Raw genomic sequence first — 19186 nt, 5'->3', positions numbered from 1 at the left:
TTTTAGCGCCTTTAGACTTTAATACCACCGTGTGTTAGCATCTAGCTAGCTCTTCTCAGTTGAGAGCAGTTAACCCTTTTTATGCCAGCCGAAGAGCACTGCAGTGTGTGTTTATAGTTCTGTGTTGTAAAGAAATACTCTTCTATCTTTATCTCACACAAGGTCATATTATTATCTGTGTAAATATGTTATTGTTGTTTCTTATATTTGTAAATAGATAATGAACTGAGTGATGTGGATACATTTTGTTTCACCCCAAGTATACTTCCCAAGGACATTTCATGTCTAAATGATACTTCCCCATTTGTAAAAGAGTTTATTACTCAAGATGTTTCTGTAACAACAATATAAAGAAATGTGAATATACAGAAGTATATACCATTATAATAGCTATTGTGCTATGGAGAAGATGTTTTGAGAATGGAATATTGAATTTAGATAATAATAATTATATTGTTATTGGGGATTATAGAAAATATGTATAATGTGTAATAAAGAGAGGAAACTGGGAAGCTTCAAGGATTGTTCGTGTCTTCACTCTTCTTAAACATTGCCTGTGTTTTCCAGGGGTTAGACTATGAACACAACCTTTTGTCTACTGAACTCACACGCCTGTGAGACCGGAAACATTCACTTGTTTACCACGTCACTCAGTGTGCACTTCTTTCAAATTTTGACAGAAATATATATTATCCTTCCCTGGATAAATTAAATTAAAAATAAACTAGAGGGTACATACAGTCAAGATAGAAGCAGATTAGTTAGCAACAGGGTTCGTACACATTTTCAATGGCCAAATTCGAGTACTTCTTAAGGACTTTCAAGATCAATTTTCCAGTTTGTACAGTACTCTTCAAAAGGCGAAAACCTGTGTGAATCAATCCATCGCCTTGTTGTTTGAGGTCACCAAATGCTGTCCGTTGGAAAAATATGGAAAATCTGCTCAAACCTAAGCCTAACATTGAACTGAATGGGGCATAGAAAATGAAGCAGTGTTTGTCATTGGTGTTTGCATTGTGTCTCCATTTGTGTTGTTTTTCAAATGTCTTGTTCTTTTTCTTACTTACAACCCTCAATGACATCGAACAGCACGGATTGATTCACACCGTATTTGTGCTTGTAAACTGCATAATGTGTTATAAATACACGCATCCTGAAAATGTCAATTCCACTCATTTATTAACAGAACTGTTACACATTATAAGGATAATAAATTAAAGGAAAATAGTTAGTTTCTTTCACAACACCTCAGTCACCTTTCATTAAGCATATCTAGCCTTATAACTGTGGCTATGATAAGAAATTAAGAAAAAGAGGTAGCCAGACAAGTTAAGCAGACAATGAAAATAATAGAGCAAAAAAATGCATACAACCATGTTGTGTAAAAACTACAAAATCCTTCATATTAACTCAGCTCTAAGTTGTGAAAAAGGTTACAAATTATACATTACATGACCTTCACAGTACAAACGAATCCAATAATGTAACCATTTTAATGCAATTACCTTATTTTCCACACTATAATGTGCGCACCTTCAATGAATGGCCTATTTTAAAACATTGTTCATATATAAGGCCCACCGCATTATAAGGCGCATAGAATAGACGCTACAGTAGAGGCCGGGGTTGCGAGACCTGTTGTGGCTCAATATTGGTCCATATATAAGGCGCACCGGATTATAAGGCGCACTGTCAGCTTTTGAGAAAATTTGAGGTTTTTAGGTGCGCCTTATAGTGCGGAAAATACGATAACCAAAACGACAAAATGTAACTCGGTCGCTTTAACTGAGGTAGTCAGACAAATTAAGTAGACAACCAAAATAATGGAGCAAAAAATACGTCGAACTATGTTGGATTTCCTTTTTGCATACTTTGCAGCAGGCCACACGTGGATTTGGTCCGCGTTTTATCCAAAGTTTGTATTTGTAATTTTTTAGAGATGTCCGATAATGGCTTTTTTGCCGATATCCGATATTCCGACATTGTCCAACTCTTAATTACGATTCCGATATCAACCGATACCGATATATACAGTACGTGGAATTACCACATTATTATGCCTCATTTTGTTGTGATGCCCCGCTGGATGCATTAAACAATGTAACAAGGTTTTCCAAAATAAATCAACTCAAGTTATGGGGAAAAAATGCCAACATGGCACTGCCATATTTATTATTGAAGTCACAAAGTGCATATATTTTTTTTAACATGCCTCAAAACAGCAGCTTGGAATTTGGGACATGCTCTACCTGAGAGAGCATGAGGAGGTTGAGGTAGGCGGGGTTTGGGGTGGCGGGGTAGGGAGTAGCGGGGGTGTATATTGTAGCGTCCCGGAAGAGTTAGTGCTGCAAGGGGTTCTGGGTATTTGTTCTGTTGTGTTTATGTCGTGTTACGGTGCGGATGTTCTCCCGAAATGTGTTTGTCATTCTTGTTTGGTGTGGGTTCACAGTGTGGCGCATATTTGTAACAGTGTTAAAGTTGTTTATACGTCCACCCTCAGTGTGACCTGTATGGCTGTTGACCAAGTTTGCCTTGCACACAAGTGTGTGTGTGAAAAGCCGTATATATTTTGTGGCTGGCCCGGCACGCAAAGACAGTGCCTTTAAGGTGTATTGGTGCTCTGTATTAAAAAGTCATGAATTTTACTTTTTGAAACCGATACCGTTAATTTTGAAACTGATTCCGATAATTTCCGATATTAAATTTGAAAGCATTCATCGACCGATAATATCGGCAGTCCGATATTATCGGACATCTCTAGTGTTCATTAAAACGACAACCTCCCGGCATGACGGACAGTTATTTTGTTCCATTTTTTTTTTCAGCCTGTTGAGTCAGACTGCCGAGGAATATGATGAACATTTCCAAGCATTTTACAAGCACTTCACCCACAATTCAAGCATTTTTCAAACCTTGAAAACACGACATTAAAATCAGAGCATTTTCAAGGTTTTTAAGCACCCGTACGAACCCTGTAATAAATAAATACAATATAAACATGTTCATTTATAATGACATGCAAACAGAGGTGGGTAGTAACGCGCTACATTTACTCCGCTACATCTACTTGAGCAACTTTTGGGATAAATTGTACTTCTAAGAGTAGTTTTAATGCAACATACTTTTACTTGAGTATATTTATAGAGAAGAAACGCTACTTTTACTCCGCTCCATTTATCTACATTCAGCTCGCTACTCGCTACTGATTTTTATCCATCTGTTAATGCACACTTTGTTTGTTTTGGTTTGTCGGACAGACCTTCAAAGTAGGATCTATCGCATGCCTGCGTTTCACCAATCAAATACAGTCTCTGGTGACGTATGACTCCGTTTCACCAATCAAATAGAGCCAGGCGGTCACGTGATTAACTGCACATGAAGTGTCAGTGGCAACAAGCTTAAGCTTACATGAACTCAACATCAAATTTGAGGAAGCACATGGCGGTAAGTAACGTTAGTAGATATTTTGGCTGTCACCATAGGCTGTTGTTAGCTTCCCTGCTATGAATCACTGTCAAATGTACATCATGTGGGGACATTTATTAACGCACTGCAGCCTCATAGACAGACAGACAAAGACACACACGCGCACACACACACACACACACACACACACACACACACACACACATAGAAACACCAATCAGAAGTGCACAGTGTTTTCCGAAATGCAGCCCACGCCTATCAGTTTATGGTTTGCGTAAAGGCTAACTTGTTATTTTCCTTTGTAATCTCTGCCTACTGAGCCTATGGTGCTGTTAAGTTATTGTGGCTCAATTTGCCTTAATTTTTTTTATGTTAATGTATTATTATTTAATATATATTATTGTTTTAGTTGCTTAAGAGATATTCCTGGCTCTGAATTTGCTCATTGCTATTTTTATGTTTTTGTGCATTATTTGTTGCCATCATCATTAAACGAACAGGTTACTCATCAGTTACTCAGTACTTGAGTAGTTTTTTCACAACATACTTTTTACTTTTATTTAAGTAAATATTTGGGTGACTACTCCTTACTTTTACTTGAGTAATAAATCTCTAAAGTAACCGTACTCTTACTTGAGTACAATTTCTGGCTACTCTACCCACCTCTGCATGCAAACATGACACTACTCCACAAACATAAACATAGAGACTCACAGAAAGGATTTGACGTCCAGGCCACGATTCCGGATCTGGTCCATCGTGTAATCCCAGCTGCCGGGATTACCACGTGAGCGGCCTCCTGCGTCGCCTCCCCTATAGCGAGAGGCACCAGCCCCTGCGGGGCTTCCCCGCGTGGCCCGCGGAACAGCTCTTTTACCTGCAACTCCACCCTCGCCACCGCCGTCACCACCTCCATCTCCTCTCCCGGCGGCCCCGGGTGCGGTGTGTAATTGTCCCAAACTCTGGGACGTGGTCGGAGGGTGGCCGAAACTCGAGCCCGGCGGGTGGATGAGGGGCTGCTGGAGACTCTGCTGGCGTAGCAGCGTCCGGGGGCGGGCGGGCCCGATTGGGATGTGCTCCAGAGTGGAAGTGTAGGATAAGACCGGATCCCCAAAGCTGGTAGGGCAGGGAAGCAGGGACGAAAGAAAACGAGAATATGGCCGAGGTGAGGAGGAACCGGAAGAAGAGGAGGTGTAGAGGAAGGCGACGGAACCATCAGAGGTGAGGCATGGTGACAGAGGGCAGAGGGAAGACAAGGCAGATACAGTCAGGTTGGCATCGGGATGGGCCAAAAGTTCATCCGCGCAGGAAGTTAATGTTGGCGAGGCGGAAGAGGAAGTAGACGAGGACGGAGTGGAGGGTGGAGCACGGGGAATTGGAGACAGGAGGAGGAGGAGGAAAAAGGATAGTGAGGTAAGGCAGCAGAAATAACAGCAGTAACAGAAATAGCAGTAGAAAGTGCAGCTGGAGTGAGCTCCCTGTGACGCCGGCCGACCTTGCACGAGCTGTGCGCTCCCCCTGCGTGCCTCATGCGCCACGTGCCTCGGCGCCTGTGTCTGCGCGGCTGGAGCGCGCCGTCTGCGCGCGGGCGTGTTTCGAAGTAGCGGAGGTCGGAGACGCGCGGTCCGAACAAGCGAGGGGCGGCACGGCGGCGTTTTGCTGCTCGACGCTTTGCGGCTTCCGGCCGTTCCCGGCGAGGTTTTTTTGCTCTGATGAGAGATCCCCATTTCCTCCACTCACCAGTGACAAATGTTCATCTCTGACAGCCTGTCATCCTTTCTCTCCAAGTCTTTTTGGGTCTTTTAAACACATGCTGCGTCTCCAGAGACTTCCACTAGCCAACCAAGGCCTACAGTATGTTCCCCTCCCTCTGCCAACTTCTCTTTTTCCACTCCCCTTTTAAGATTCTCTCTTAACTATTTTAATAAACACACATGCAGCTGTGTGACTTGTTCATCATAGTTTTTTGAATGAATGAATAGAATGAAATAAGTTTATTTCGGTCATATAATCAACCATCAACCATTTTGTGTGACCAGTTTAACGGTACAGATTAGACATATTTAACAATCATACACATTTACACACAAAAAGAAAATGAAAGAAAAAGAATGACCGAAAAAGGAATAGGCTGAAGCCAAAGCTTATATTTGCCTATCCTACACATTCACTGAACATTAAACTACCTGGAACATCAACGTTAAAGGCCTATTGAAATTAATTTTTTTTATTTAAACGGGGATAGCAGATCCATTCTATGTGTCATACTTTATCATTTCGCGATTTTGCCATATTTTTGCTGAAAGGATTTAGTAGAGAACAACGACGATAAAGTTCGCAACTTTTGGTCGCTGATAAAAAAAAAAGCCTTGCCTGAACCGGAAGTAGCGTGACGTCACCGGAGTAAGGACTGCTCACATTTTCCCATTGTTTACTATGCAGAGAGAGAGATTCGGACCGAGAAAGCGACGATTACCCCATTAATTTGAGCGAGGATGAAAGATTTGTGGATGAGGAAAGTGAGAGTGAAGGACTAGAGTGCAGTGCAGGACGTATCTTTTTTCGCTTTGACCGTAACTTAGGTACAAGCTGGCTCATTGGATTCCACACTTTCTCCTTTTTCTATTGTGGATCACGGATTTGTATTTTAAACCACCTGGGATACTATATCCTCTTGAAAATGAGTCGAGAACGCGAAATGGACATTTACAGTGACTTTTATCTCCACGACAATACATCGGCGAAACACTTTAGCTACGGAGCTAACGTGATATCATCGGGCTCGAATTCAGATAGAAACAAAATAAATAAACGCCTGACTGGAAGGATCGACAGAAGATCAACAATACTATTAAACCATGGACATGTAAATACACGGTTAATGCTTTCCAGCCTGTCGAAGCTTAACAATGCTGTTGCTAACGACGCCATTGAAGCTAACTTAGCAATGGAACCTCACAGAGCTATGCTAAAAATATTAGCTCTCCACCTACGCCAGCCAGCCCTCATTTGCTCATCAACACCCGTGCTCACCTGCGTTCCAGCGATCGGCAGAAGGACGAAGGACTCCACCCGATGCGTTTGGCCGCCCGGAGACGTAGGAAGTCAAGGTGAAGTCGCCGGCTAGCGCGGCTAGCGCTCCAACAAAGTCCTCCTGGTTGTGTTGCTGTAGTCCGCTGCTAATACACCGATCCCACCTACAACTGTCTTCTTTGCAGCCTTCATTGTTCATTAAAAAAATTGCAAAAGATGTCCAGAATACTGTGGAATTATGAAATGAAAACAGAGCTTTTTGTATAGGATTCTATGGGGTACCATAACTTCCGTTACTCAGACTTCGTCACGCGCATACGTCATCATACCGCGATGTTTCAGCCGGATATTTCCCGGGAATTTTAAAATGTCACTTTATAAGTTAACCCGGCCGTATTGGCATGTGTTGCAATGTTAAGATTTCATCATTGATATATAAACTATCAGACTGCATGGTCGCTAGTAGTAGGTTTCAGTAGGCCTTTAACCGTGTATTTACATGTCCACGGTTTAATAGTATTGTTGATTTTCTATCTATCCTTCCAGTCAGGGGTTTATTTTATTTTTTTCTATATGCAGTTGAAGCACGATGCTATCACGTTAGCTCATAGCTAAAGCGTTTCGCCGATGTATTGTCGTGGAGATAAAAGGCACTGAATGTCCATTTCGTGTTCTCGACTCTCATTTTCAAGAGGATATAGTATCCGAGGTGGTTTAAAATACAAATCTGTGATCCACAATAGAAAAAGGAGAGTGTGGAATCCAATGAACCAGCTTGTACCTAAGTTACGGTCAGAGCAAAAAAAAAAATGTATTTCACTGCATTCTAGTCCGTCACTCTAACGTTCCTCGTCCACAAATCTTTCATCCTCGCTCAAATTAATGGGGAATGGTCCGAATAGCTCTAGCTGCGTTGAAAACAATAGGAAAATATGAGGGAGTGAACAACTGACAACGTCACGCTACTTCCGGTAGGGGCAAGGTTTTTTTTTATCAGAGACCAAAAGTTGCGAACTTTATCGACGTTGTTCTCTACTAAATCCTTTCAGCAAAAATATGGCAATATCGCAAAATGATCAAGTATGACACATAGAATGGATCTGCTATCCCCGTTTAAATAAAAAAAAATTCATTTCAGTAGGCCTTTAACTTAACTTAATATGTTTCTTATTGCAGTTAAGTCCTTAAATAAAATAGTGAACATACAAGACAACTTGTCTTTTAGTAGTAAGTAAACAAACAAAGACTGCTAATTTAGCTGCTGACATATGCAGTAACATATTGTGTCATTTATCATTCTATTATTTTGTCAACATTATTAAGGACAAGTGGTAGAAAATGAATTATTAATCTACTTGTTCATTTACTGTTAATATCTGCTTATTTTCTCTTTTAACATGTTCTGTCTACACTTCTGTTGACATGTAATTCACTTATTCTTCTGTTGTTTGATGCTTTACATTAGTTTTGGAGGATACCACAAATTTTGGGTATCAATCCGATACCAAGTAGTTACAGGATCATACATTAGTCATATTCAAAGTCCTCATGTGTCCAGGGACATATTTCCTGAGTTTATAAACACAATATACATTTCTCAAAAACAAAATCAGATGTTGTGATGCCAAAAAATATTGACGTAATCATAGTAGTATTGACTAGATACGCTCCTGTACTTGATATCATTACAGTGGATGTCAGGTGTAGATCCACCAATGGCGTTTGTTTACATTTTGATGCCGGTGATCTACGGTGTGTAGTGAAGCATGTTTAGCTATTCCTCGTCCTGCAGGGATGATACTTGTAAGAAACGTACTTTTATTTGTCGCCATGGAGACGAGGATTAGTGATTTAGAAGTCGCTAAAACACTGCCGACCGCGGATGGACATAGCTAGCTATGTCTTAAAGCACCTCCTCCTGAGGGCATTTCAGTGTTATAGCTAGGGATGATGTTCGAAATCGGCTCTCCCGGTTGTTCGATAAGAAAAGAACCGATTCCATGGACTCGAATCCTTTTTTGAGAACCGGTTCCCGTTATCGAGGCCACTATAGTAAAGAAAAAGAGTTGGTTCTTTATTTGAATCCCTGGGAACGAATCCCTTCCCACATACAGGAAATGCCCTGTGGGACCTGCAATGTTATGCCCATTTGATTGTAGACTCTTACTGACACCTTGTGGCGATATGAAAGTACTACGCGTCATTAGTTTGGGCACTTCCGGGTTGAGACAATTGAGAAGTAGACAAGTTGTGTTAGCTCTTACAAGCCTTGGAAAAGATAAGTCTGTAAGTAAACTGTTTAACTTGTTTATGTAACTCAATATTAAGGTGGAAAGTGGTTAAGTTTGATACTAAGATGTTTATTAAAAAACGATTTTTGTGCGCTGTTTCAATGGATGTTTTGAGGACTTAAAATGGCTGCCAGTCGTATATTTCCAACATCGAAATAGTTTCAACACTCAGAAGTATTTGTTTGATGATAGTACTGTATATTTGTGTGAAGCTAATATTTACATATTGTGTATTACACTTCAGTATGTTAATTGGCAGCTTATACATTTGTCATTGTGTGTATTTCAGTTTAAAAAAAATATATAATAACAGTCCAGTGCAAGACAAAAGTAAAGATAGGAAAAGACAAAGCAAGACCAACAACAATAAAGAGCCTAAATGGATTAATCTGCTTTGGATTGTTTGTTAGCTGTCTGCCAAGCTGTATAACCTCAACACGTATAGTGAGGGCAGAACAGGCAATATGCAATTATTGCCAGGCTTCGCTCTCATGTAAGGGGGGAAGAATTGTTGATTGATGACTGTGGTGTTCTTGGTGTCATAGTGTGTGTAGTTAGTATGTTCCAATAGCAGCAGAAGTGCACTTTTTGGAGAGCTGTATTATTTTCAGTTTTGTGCCCAAGGGACTGATTTTATTTAACACTATATTATTATTTATACACCTATAGTGATCACAGAGACAGGTTGTTTTTGTGTTACTGTATATATTTGTTTTTCTTAAAAATCCCATTTAATATACTTTGGGTAACAACAGTCAATATTTTTTTTAGGGGGGTAACTGTCAATATTTTTTTATTTTTTTATTTTTCTTATAAAATAAAAGTGAGCTTTTGTTAAACCAAATATTGTGTTTTTTTCCATATACCTGTACAACAACCTATCTGGATTCGATAAGAGAATCGATAAGGAATCGGTTCGATGAGAGGATTCGATAATGGGCTCGAACTCGATAATTTCTTATCAAACATCATCCCTAGCTATAACTTCACCTTTATCGTTAGTTTTTAAGCCAAAATGCGTCCGTTTTCCCTTTTCTGTCTACACACTGTGTCTGCTTGTAAGTACTCTGTGATTGTGTGCCGCCGAACATGCTCGTCTGCTCGAAAAGCCAGCAAAGACATGACGTGACGATGACGCGGGCACGTGGGGGGGGATGCGGGACCGATACGTTTCAGAGGCGGTATAGTACCGAAAATGATTCATTAGTATCGCGGTACTATACTAATACCGGTATCCCGTACAACCCTAATTTATACATTTATACATCATTTTTTTCCACTGACCAAATATATCCTCCACTCTCAGCTGACTTCATAACCCAGACCACCAGAATTAGGTCACAAGAGAGCTATTCACATCAGTTGACTCCGCTTTGCATTACTTCACCCCGCCGTTATTTTTGCAATTTTTGTCTTCAGTGTGCCGTTAATCATATTTACTGCCTGGACATAAAAGATAAAATGGGTAATTTTCAGTGAGGCCGAAATGGAACACAAGATTTACAGACTCGGAGGAGTGGCCGTACACGGAGACAGAAAGATGGAGAGGGATAACTGCAGAGGTTGACGACGGAGGAGAGTCAGGAAAATGGGGTGCCAGACACAAACATGAGAGACAGACTCTTATGACTGCCCGAAAATAGAAACCAATTACAGAGAAGGGGGTAAAAAGGAACGATGAGGAGGGGGTGGGGAGTGGGGGGGGGGGGGGGTTGGGGTGTAGCGATGAGTGTGAACGTGTTATGGAGGAAGAAAATCACAAGGTGCCAAAGGAAGGTGCAAAAATCACGCCCGACTGTAAAATTAACAGCCTCATAGTTGCTGAAAATAGACTCTCGATGATGTCATACGTCACGGGACGGAAATCACGCGGTGCACGAGCGTTTTGCTCAAAAGGTGGCAGTTTACAGTATTTCAGCCACTGTTTTATTTCCGTTGCAGTGTCAGCTGAAGGCTTGAGCCGGTGCATAGGCGCCGATCTACATTTCTGCCAGTGGGTCAGTGTTCCAAAACAAGAAAAAAAAATACAAAAATGAGGGGTATTTTATTTGAACTAAGCAAAATTATCTCTCAATAGAACAAGAAAATTCGGCTTGTCAAGACTTTCCAAAACAAGTAAAATAAGCTAACTTCAATGAACCCAAACATACCTTAAAGGCCTACTGAAAGCCACTACTACCGACCACGCAGTCTGATAGTTTATATATCAATGATGAAATCTTAACATTATAACACATGCCAATACGGCCGGGTTAACTTATAAAGTGACATTTTAAATTTGCCGCTAAACTTCCGGTTCGAAACGCCTCTGAGGATGACGTATGCGCGTGACGTAGACCGGCAAACACGGGTATGCCTTCCACATTGAAGCCAATACGAAAAAGCTCTGTTTTCATTTCATAATTCCACAGTATTCTGGACATCTGTGTTCGTGAATCTGTTGCAATCATGTTCATTGCATTATGGAGAAGGAAGCTGAGCAAGCAAAGAATAAAGTTGTCGGTGCGAAATGGACGTATTTTTCAAACGTAGTCAGCGACAACAGTACACAGCCGGCGCTTCTTTGTTTACATTCCCGGAAGATGCAGTCAAGATGGAAGAACTCGGATAACAGAGACTCTAACCAGGAGGACTTTTGACTTCGATACACAGACGCCTGTAGAGAACTGGGACAACACAGACTCTTACCAGGATTACTTTGATTTGGATGACAAAGACGCAGACGTGCTACTGTGAGTATGCAGCTTTGGCTTCTAAACATTTGATCGCTTGACCGTATGTGCGCAACTTTTTTTTGCGTATGTACGTAACTTTTTAAAAATATATAAGCTTTATGAACCTTGGGTTAGGTGAACGGTCTTTTGGGCTGAGTGATTGTGTGTGTTGATCAGGTGTTTGAATTGTATTGGCGTGTTCTATGGAGCTAGGAGCTAGCAGAGGAGCTAGGAGCTAGCGTAACAAACACGCAGGTGTTTTTATGCAGGATTAATTTGTGGCATATTAAATATAAGCCTGGTTGTGTTGTGGCTAATAGAGTATATATATGTCTTGTGTTTATTTACTGTTGTAGTCATTCCCAGCTGAATATCAGGTCACCCCCGGCTCTCACAGCATCTTCCCTATCTGAATAGCTTCAACTCCCCACTAGTCCTTCACTTGCACTTTCCTCATCCACAAATCTTTCATCCTCGCTCAAATTAATGGGGAAATTGTCGCTTTCTCGGTCCGAATCTCTCTCACTTCATGCGGCCATCATTGTAAACAATAGGGAACTTTGCGTATATGTTCAACTGACTACGTCACGCTACTTCCGGTAGGTGCAAGCCTTTTTTTTATCAGATACTAAAAGTTGCAATCTTTATCCTCGTTGTTCTATACTAAATCCTTTCAGCAAAAATAGGGCAATATCGCGAAATGATCAAGTATGACACATAGAATAGATCTGCTATCCCCGTTTAAATAAAAAAAATTCATTTCAGTAGGCCTTTAAAATAAGTATATTCTCACTAATAACAAGTGCACGTTTCTTGGTAGAAAAAAAAATGAGACCTTTTTGCTCAATATGTTGAAAAATATTCTTAAATGAAGTAAATGCTAGTACCATTATCTTGACATAATGATATACACTCGGCATTACATTTCTTGAAACCAGCAAACTTATACTAAAAACTTAATTTATTGTTCTTAATGGAAAGGCAACAAGGCAACCGCTTGTTACTCTCGGGGTCTCCTAGCCGCTCAGGCAAATCAAAAAATGCATTTTTCCATGGATAACATGACATCATCGCGCCAAGTGCGTGCTCTTTCAGTCAATTAGTGCGCATATATACAGCCCGGCCCCCGGCCCAAATGTTTTTAATTGTAATTTTGAAGAATTTATCTGAATGTGCATGAACTATTTCTGTTCAAAATTGTTTGAAATGTCAAATGTTAAATGTTTAAATATTAACTGTCAGTTTACTGTACTGTGCCAACTGTACTACTATATGAGTTTTCTATTGTTTCATTGAAAATAAAACAGCAAAGTCCATTTGGCTGTCATCTGTTTTAATTATGAGACACAATTGTGTCAAAATCAGGATTTATTTTTTTTTATGCCTGAAATAAGAAATGATTACTTTAAAAAAGTAGTTTTATACTTGTGAGTGTTGATGACACAGCTTTGCAACAGTTGATATTCTAGTTTCAAGCATGTTTTACTCAATATAGGTCATCAAATCTCAGCAACAAACTGTAATATCTTACTGAGATCATTTAGGATCAAAACCCTTAAAACAAGTAAAACACTCTAACATAAAATCTGCTTAGTGAGAAGAATGATCTTATCAGACAGAAAATAAGCAAATATCACCCTTATTTGAGATATTTCATCTTACTTACATTTTTTTGCTGTGTGTTGTCCTGATACCAATATTGTGGTACCGGTACAAAAAGTATTTCGGTACTTTTCTAAATAAAGGGGACCACAAAAAATGTCATTATAGGCTTTATTTTAACAAAAAAATCTTAGGGTACATTAAACATACACTACCGTTCAAAAGTTTGGGGTCACATGTAAATGTCCTTATTTTTGAAGGAAAAGCACTGTACTTTTCAATGAAGATAACTTTAAACTAGTCTTAACTTGAAAGAAATACACTCTATACATTGCTAATGTGGTAAATGACTATTCTAGCTGCAAATGTCTGGTTTTTGGTGCAATATCTACATAGGTGTATAGAGGCCCATTTCCAGCAACTATCCCTCCAGTGTTCTAATGGTACAATGTGTTTGCTCATTGGCTCAGAAGGCTAATTGATGATTAGAAAACCCTTATGCAATCATGTTCACACATCTGAAAACAGTTTAGCTCCTTACAGAAGCTACAAAACTGACCTTCCTTTGAGCAGATTGAGTTTCTGGAGCATCACATTTGTGGGGTCAATTAAACGCTCAAAATGGCCAGAAAAAGAGAACTTTCATCTGAAACTCGACAGTCTATTCTTGTTCTTAGAAATGAAGGCTATTCCACTAAATTGTTTGGGTGACCCCAAACTTTTGAACGGTAGTGTATGTTTCTTACAATCATTGGTACTTTAACTTTAACTTATTGCAATTTAGTCCTTAAATAAAATAGTGAACATACAAGACAACTTGTCTTTTAGTAGTAAGTAAGCAAACAAAGGCTCCAAATTTAGTCTGCTAAAATATGCAGTAACATATTGTGTCATTTATCTACCTATTATTTTGTCAAAATTATGACTAGTTAGGACTTTTTTAAAGTACCGTATTTTTCAGACTACGAGTCGCAGTTTTTTTCATAGTTTGACTCTTACCATAATATGTTACGTTAACATACCAGGCACGTTCTCAGTTGGTTAGTTATGCCTCATATAACGTACACTTATTCAGTCTGTTGTTCACTATTCTTTATTTATTTTAAATTGCCTTTCAAATGTCTATTCTTGGTGTTGGCTTTTATCAAATACTTTTCCCCCAAAAAATGCGACTTATATATGTTTTTTTCCTTCTTTATTATGCATTTTCGGCCGGTGGGACTTATACTCCGGAGCGACTTATACTCTGAAAAATATGGTAGTCCGAAAAATACGGTAGATACGCTATTGTACGTGGTATCATTACAGTGGATGTTAGGTGTAAATCCACCAATGGCGTTTGTTACTTTGTAGCCGCCCGAATGCAGCTGAGATAGGCTCCAGCACCCCCCGCGACCCCGAACGGGACAAGCGGTAAAAATGGATGGATGGGTCCTGGAAGAGTTGGTGCTACAGGGAATTCTGGGAATTTGTTCTGTAGTGTTTATGTTGTGTTGCGCTGCAAATATTCTTCCAAAATGTGTTTGTCATTGTTGTTTAGTGGGGTTTCACTATATGGCACATGTTTATGACAGTGTTGGCGTTGTTCATACTGCCACCCTCAGTGTGACATGTAAGGCTGTTGAGTAAGTATGCCCTTCATTCGCTCGTGTTCAGTGTGTTCAAAGTTATGATGATTGTGTCAGTAGTTTGTTGAAATCTTGGAGAGGCTTTGTTACTTTTAAACTGTAATTTGTGATTTTTTTATTATGTAAAACGTACCAAGTGTGGGATACTTCTCTTGTTGCCTTATTTGTATTTGACTATATTTAATGTATTTATTTTATCATTTGGTGCAGCCGGGCCGGAGCAGGAGGGGATAGAAAGAGAAAAAAAAAGGAAGACAGAGGGGGGAATTGTGGGGACAAGACAGAGAGACAACAACAGCAAACACAACAATAACAACAACAATAGAACAACATCAGCAAATAGGATATGTACAAATATGATAGCACAAGTGATAGCAAAGAAGCAGTTAGTGAAATAAATACTAATACAGAAATGACAATGAACATTATTACACTACAAATGGAGCAATACAAATAGCAATAGAAATATCACTATTGATAATGAATATTAACAATAATTTACCTATATTATCAGCAATACAATTGTTCAAATGCAACAATTAGGGGTGTAACGGTACGTGTATTTGTATTGAACCGTTTCGGTACGGGGGTTCCGGTTCTGTTCGGAGGTGTACCGAACGAGTTTCCACACGGATATATTAAGTAGCGTAACGCACGTTGTGTAAACAATGCACACCGAGGCACAACACACGGCATGCTAGCAGCTAACGGGCTAGGATAGACTGACCATACGTCCTCTTTTCACCGGACATGTCCTCTTTCGTGGAGCTGTCAGGGCGGAGTTTCTTAAATGCCTCAAATGTCCGGCATTTTTAAGTTAGGGTTGCGTGTATTTTCAATGTACGTTCAGGGTTAAGAAGGGGTTAAAAACAAAACAAATTGTGCGCGCAGCAGCATTGGTGAGGGAGGGGCAGAGACAGAGAGAGAGTTATGATAAACGCGCATGCGTCGTCAGGCTCTGCTTTTTATCCATAGATTTATCACATTTAATTTTTCATTATCTATAGCAGGGGTGTCAAAAGTGTGCCCCGGAGGCCATTTGTGGCCCACAGCTAATGTTTTAAAGGCCCACGGCACATTCTAAAAATACTATTCAAATAAACAAAAACATAACAAAAGTAAAATAAAAAAGCGTAAAGGTTAAATGTAATTTAGAAAAAGTTGCAATGTTGACTAATAAAACAAAGCTGTTTTTTTTTCTTTCAAACTGTCATTGCTCAAAACATAATATTGAATCAAAATCAATGTTACTATGAATTATTGACCTATCCAAGGTTCCCATTACTTCACATCAAATATTCCACTAAGAAAAATACTTTTGGTGAAAGATTTTGCAAATTTGGTAAATAAATAACCCAAAAATGTAAATTTTGTTGTTTTCTTACTGTACCGAAAATGAACTGAACCGTGACCTCTAAACCGAGGTACGTACCGAACCGACATTTTTGTGTACCGTTACACCCCTAGCAACAATACATATATGTAATGATAACTCCAGATACAAAAGAAAGCAGATAAATGGAGGGGAAGAAAGAGAAGCCAGCTATATTAACCTTGTAGATTGTTATAGGTTAAGCTTTGTCAGTGTGCCATGTGTTACCCAGTTTACCCTAGGGTAACAACGTTAATATATGTTTGATGAAACGTGATTATATGCATGAGTGTATGTATGTATAATATATGTACTTGTATATGTACAGTATGTGTATATGTACAAACCCCGTTTCCATATGAGTTGGGAAATTGTGTTCGATGTAAATATAAACGGAATACAATGATTTGCAAATCCTTTTCAAGCCATATTCAATTGAATGCACTACAAAGACAACATATTTGATGTTCAAACTGATAAACTTTTTTTTTTTTGCAAATAATAATTAACTTAGAATTTCATGGCTGCAACACGTGCCAAAGTAGTTGGGAAAGGGCATGTTCACCACTGTGTTACATGGCCTTTCCTTTTAACAACACTCAGTAAACGTTTGGGAACTGAGGAGACACATTTTTGAAGCTTCTCAGGTGGAATTCTTTCCCATTCTTGCTTGATGTACAGCTTAAGTTGTTCAACAGTCCGGGGGTCTCCCTTCTGCTATTTTAGGCTTCATAATGCGCCACACAATTTCAATGGGAGACAGGTCTGGACTACAGGCAGGCCAGTCTAGTACCCGCACTCTTTTACTATGAAGCCACGTTGATGTAACACGTGGCTTGGCATTGCCTTAATGAAATAAGCAGGGGCGTCCATGGTAACGTTGCTTGGATGGCAACATATGTTGCTCCAAAACCTGTATGTACCTTTCAGCATTAATGGCGCCTTCACAGATGTGTAAGTTACCCATGTCTTGGGCACTAATACACCCCCATACCATCACACATGCTGGCTTTTTAACTTTGCACCTATAACAATCCGGATGGTTCTTTTCCTCTTCGGTCCGGAGGACATGACGTCCACAGTTTCCAAAAACAATTTGAAATGTGGACTCGTCAGACCACAGAACACTTTTCCACTTTGTATCAGTCCATCTTAGATGAGCTCAGGCCCAGCGAAGCAGACGGCGTTTCTGGGTGTTGTTGATAAACGGTTTTCGCCTTGCATAGGAGAGTTTTAACTTGCACTTACAGATGTAGCGACCAACTGTAGTTACTGACAGTGGGTTACTGAAGTGTTCCTGAGCCCATGTGGTGATATCCTTTACACACTGATGTCGCTTGTTGATGCAGTACAGCCTGAGGGATGGAAGGTCACGGGCTTAGCTGCTTACGTGCAGTGATTTCTCCAGATTCTCTGAACCCTTTGATGATATTACGGAGCGTAGATGGTGAAATCCCTAAATTCCTTGCAATAGCAGGTTGAGAAAGGTTTTTTCTTAAACTGTTCAACAATTTGCTCACGCATTTGTTGACAAAGTGGTGACCCTCGCCCCATCCTTGTTTGTGAATGACTGAGCATTTCATGGAATCTACTTTATTACCCAATCATGGCACCCACCTGTTCCCAATCAGCCTGCACACCTGTGGGATGTTCCAAATAAGTGTTTGATGAGCATTCCTCAACTTTATCAGTATTTTTTGCCACCTTTCCCAACTTCTTTGTCACGTGTTGCTGCCATCAAATTCTAAAGTTAATGATTATTTGCACACAAAAAAATGTTTATCAGTTTGAACATGAAATATGTTGTCTTTGTAGCATATTCAACTGAATATGGCTTGAAAATGATTTGCAAATCATTGTATTTCGTTTACATTTACATCTAACACAATTTCCCAACTCATTTGGAAACGGGGTTTGTATGTTTGTACAGTGAATGTATACGTACATGTATGTGTATATGTATGTTTTTCCAGTGACTGGAGCACCTTGATCACATTGACACTGAGCCCCATCTCTAATGTTGCTGAACTCGACCTACTTCGTCACAACTCATGCGATTGGTGCAAACATGTTTAGCTGACTTGCGCTCTCCTCCAGTCCTTAACTTACTTGCTGGGTCTGAATCCTCCAGACTGCATGTGGCCCTGGACAGTCTGCCATCTCCCGGCCTTGGCTCCCTCCGCCATCATGCTCTTCATGCTGTCACTGCGATAAGGACTACCCCCATCCTCCCCGTGTCCAGTCGCTGCCCCCTTCTGACACCCTGACAGCGCCCCACTAAGGGAGACAGACAGGGCACGGAGGTATGGCAGCAGAGAGAGAGAGAGAGTGTCCAGAGAGGTGACGGCAACAACAGGCAAAGGAGAAAAAGACCAAGGAGTGTGTGTGTGAGAGAGATGGAGAGAGCGACGCACACAACACACACACAGGAAAAGAAGGTTGAGCAAGCACATGGTTAAGTAGGTGAGACATTAGTAGAGTGTGTGAGGAGACAGTCTTCCAAGCCAGGTACATGGAAAAGGTCTGGAATCCAGTGTGTTCAAACATAAGGATTGGGGAGGAGAAGCATTTGCCTAAAAGGTGGAAAAACACAAGAGGTTTCTTTTTTTGGTCTGGGTCTGAAGGACCAACCTCAAGGTGGTCAGCATTCAACCAGCAGCAGCAGCAGCCTGTGTGGGAATGCTGGTCATTAAACTCGCATTATTTTCTTCATTTAGGCATTCATTCGGGGCTTGAGGCGTGCCACTACACGAGGCATGTCCATGGTGGCAACACACAGTTTGGAGTGGAGTGCAAAACAATTGACTCGTTTGTGGCGCCATTAAAAAGGCATCGTGTTCCAGTAAAACATTGATTACACTTTACATGTGAAATATTTGACCTTAGGAGTGCTGTCATCTGATCACCACTTATGTGGAATACAAAACCCCAAATCAGTGAAGTTGGCACGTTGTGTAAATGGTAAATAGAAACAGAATACAATGATTTGCAATGATTTTCAACCTATATTCAATTGAACAGACTGCAAAGACGAGACACTTAACCAGGGGTGGGCAATTAATTTTTACCGGGGGCCGCATGAGCTACCCGAGCACTGCTGGAGGGCCACATCGACAATAT

The 19186-nt window shown here is 40.3% G+C and overlaps 1 protein-coding gene across 1 annotated transcript in view; it reads right to left on the bottom strand.

Annotated features, from left to right (window-relative positions):
- The window catches only part of LOC133641704 (synaptotagmin-7-like), a 117530-nt gene extending 99022 nt beyond the window's left edge, over window positions 1-18508 (bottom strand). Inside the window, exons 1-2 of the mRNA XM_062035646.1 lie at window positions 18176-18508; window positions 4141-4542 (exon numbers count right to left, since the gene is read on the bottom strand). Coding sequence (XP_061891630.1) covers window positions 4141-4542; window positions 18176-18264 — 491 coding nt within the window. The 5' untranslated portion in view covers window positions 18265-18508. The remainder of the gene's footprint in view (window positions 1-4140; window positions 4543-18175) is intronic.
- Window positions 18509-19186: the final 678 nt, after the last annotated feature.

Source organism: Entelurus aequoreus, linkage group LG24, assembly GCF_033978785.1.
Source record: "Entelurus aequoreus isolate RoL-2023_Sb linkage group LG24, RoL_Eaeq_v1.1, whole genome shotgun sequence".
Classification (NCBI taxonomy): domain Eukaryota; kingdom Metazoa; phylum Chordata; class Actinopteri; order Syngnathiformes; family Syngnathidae; genus Entelurus; species Entelurus aequoreus.
This window is presented reverse-complemented; position numbering and strand designations above follow the sequence as displayed.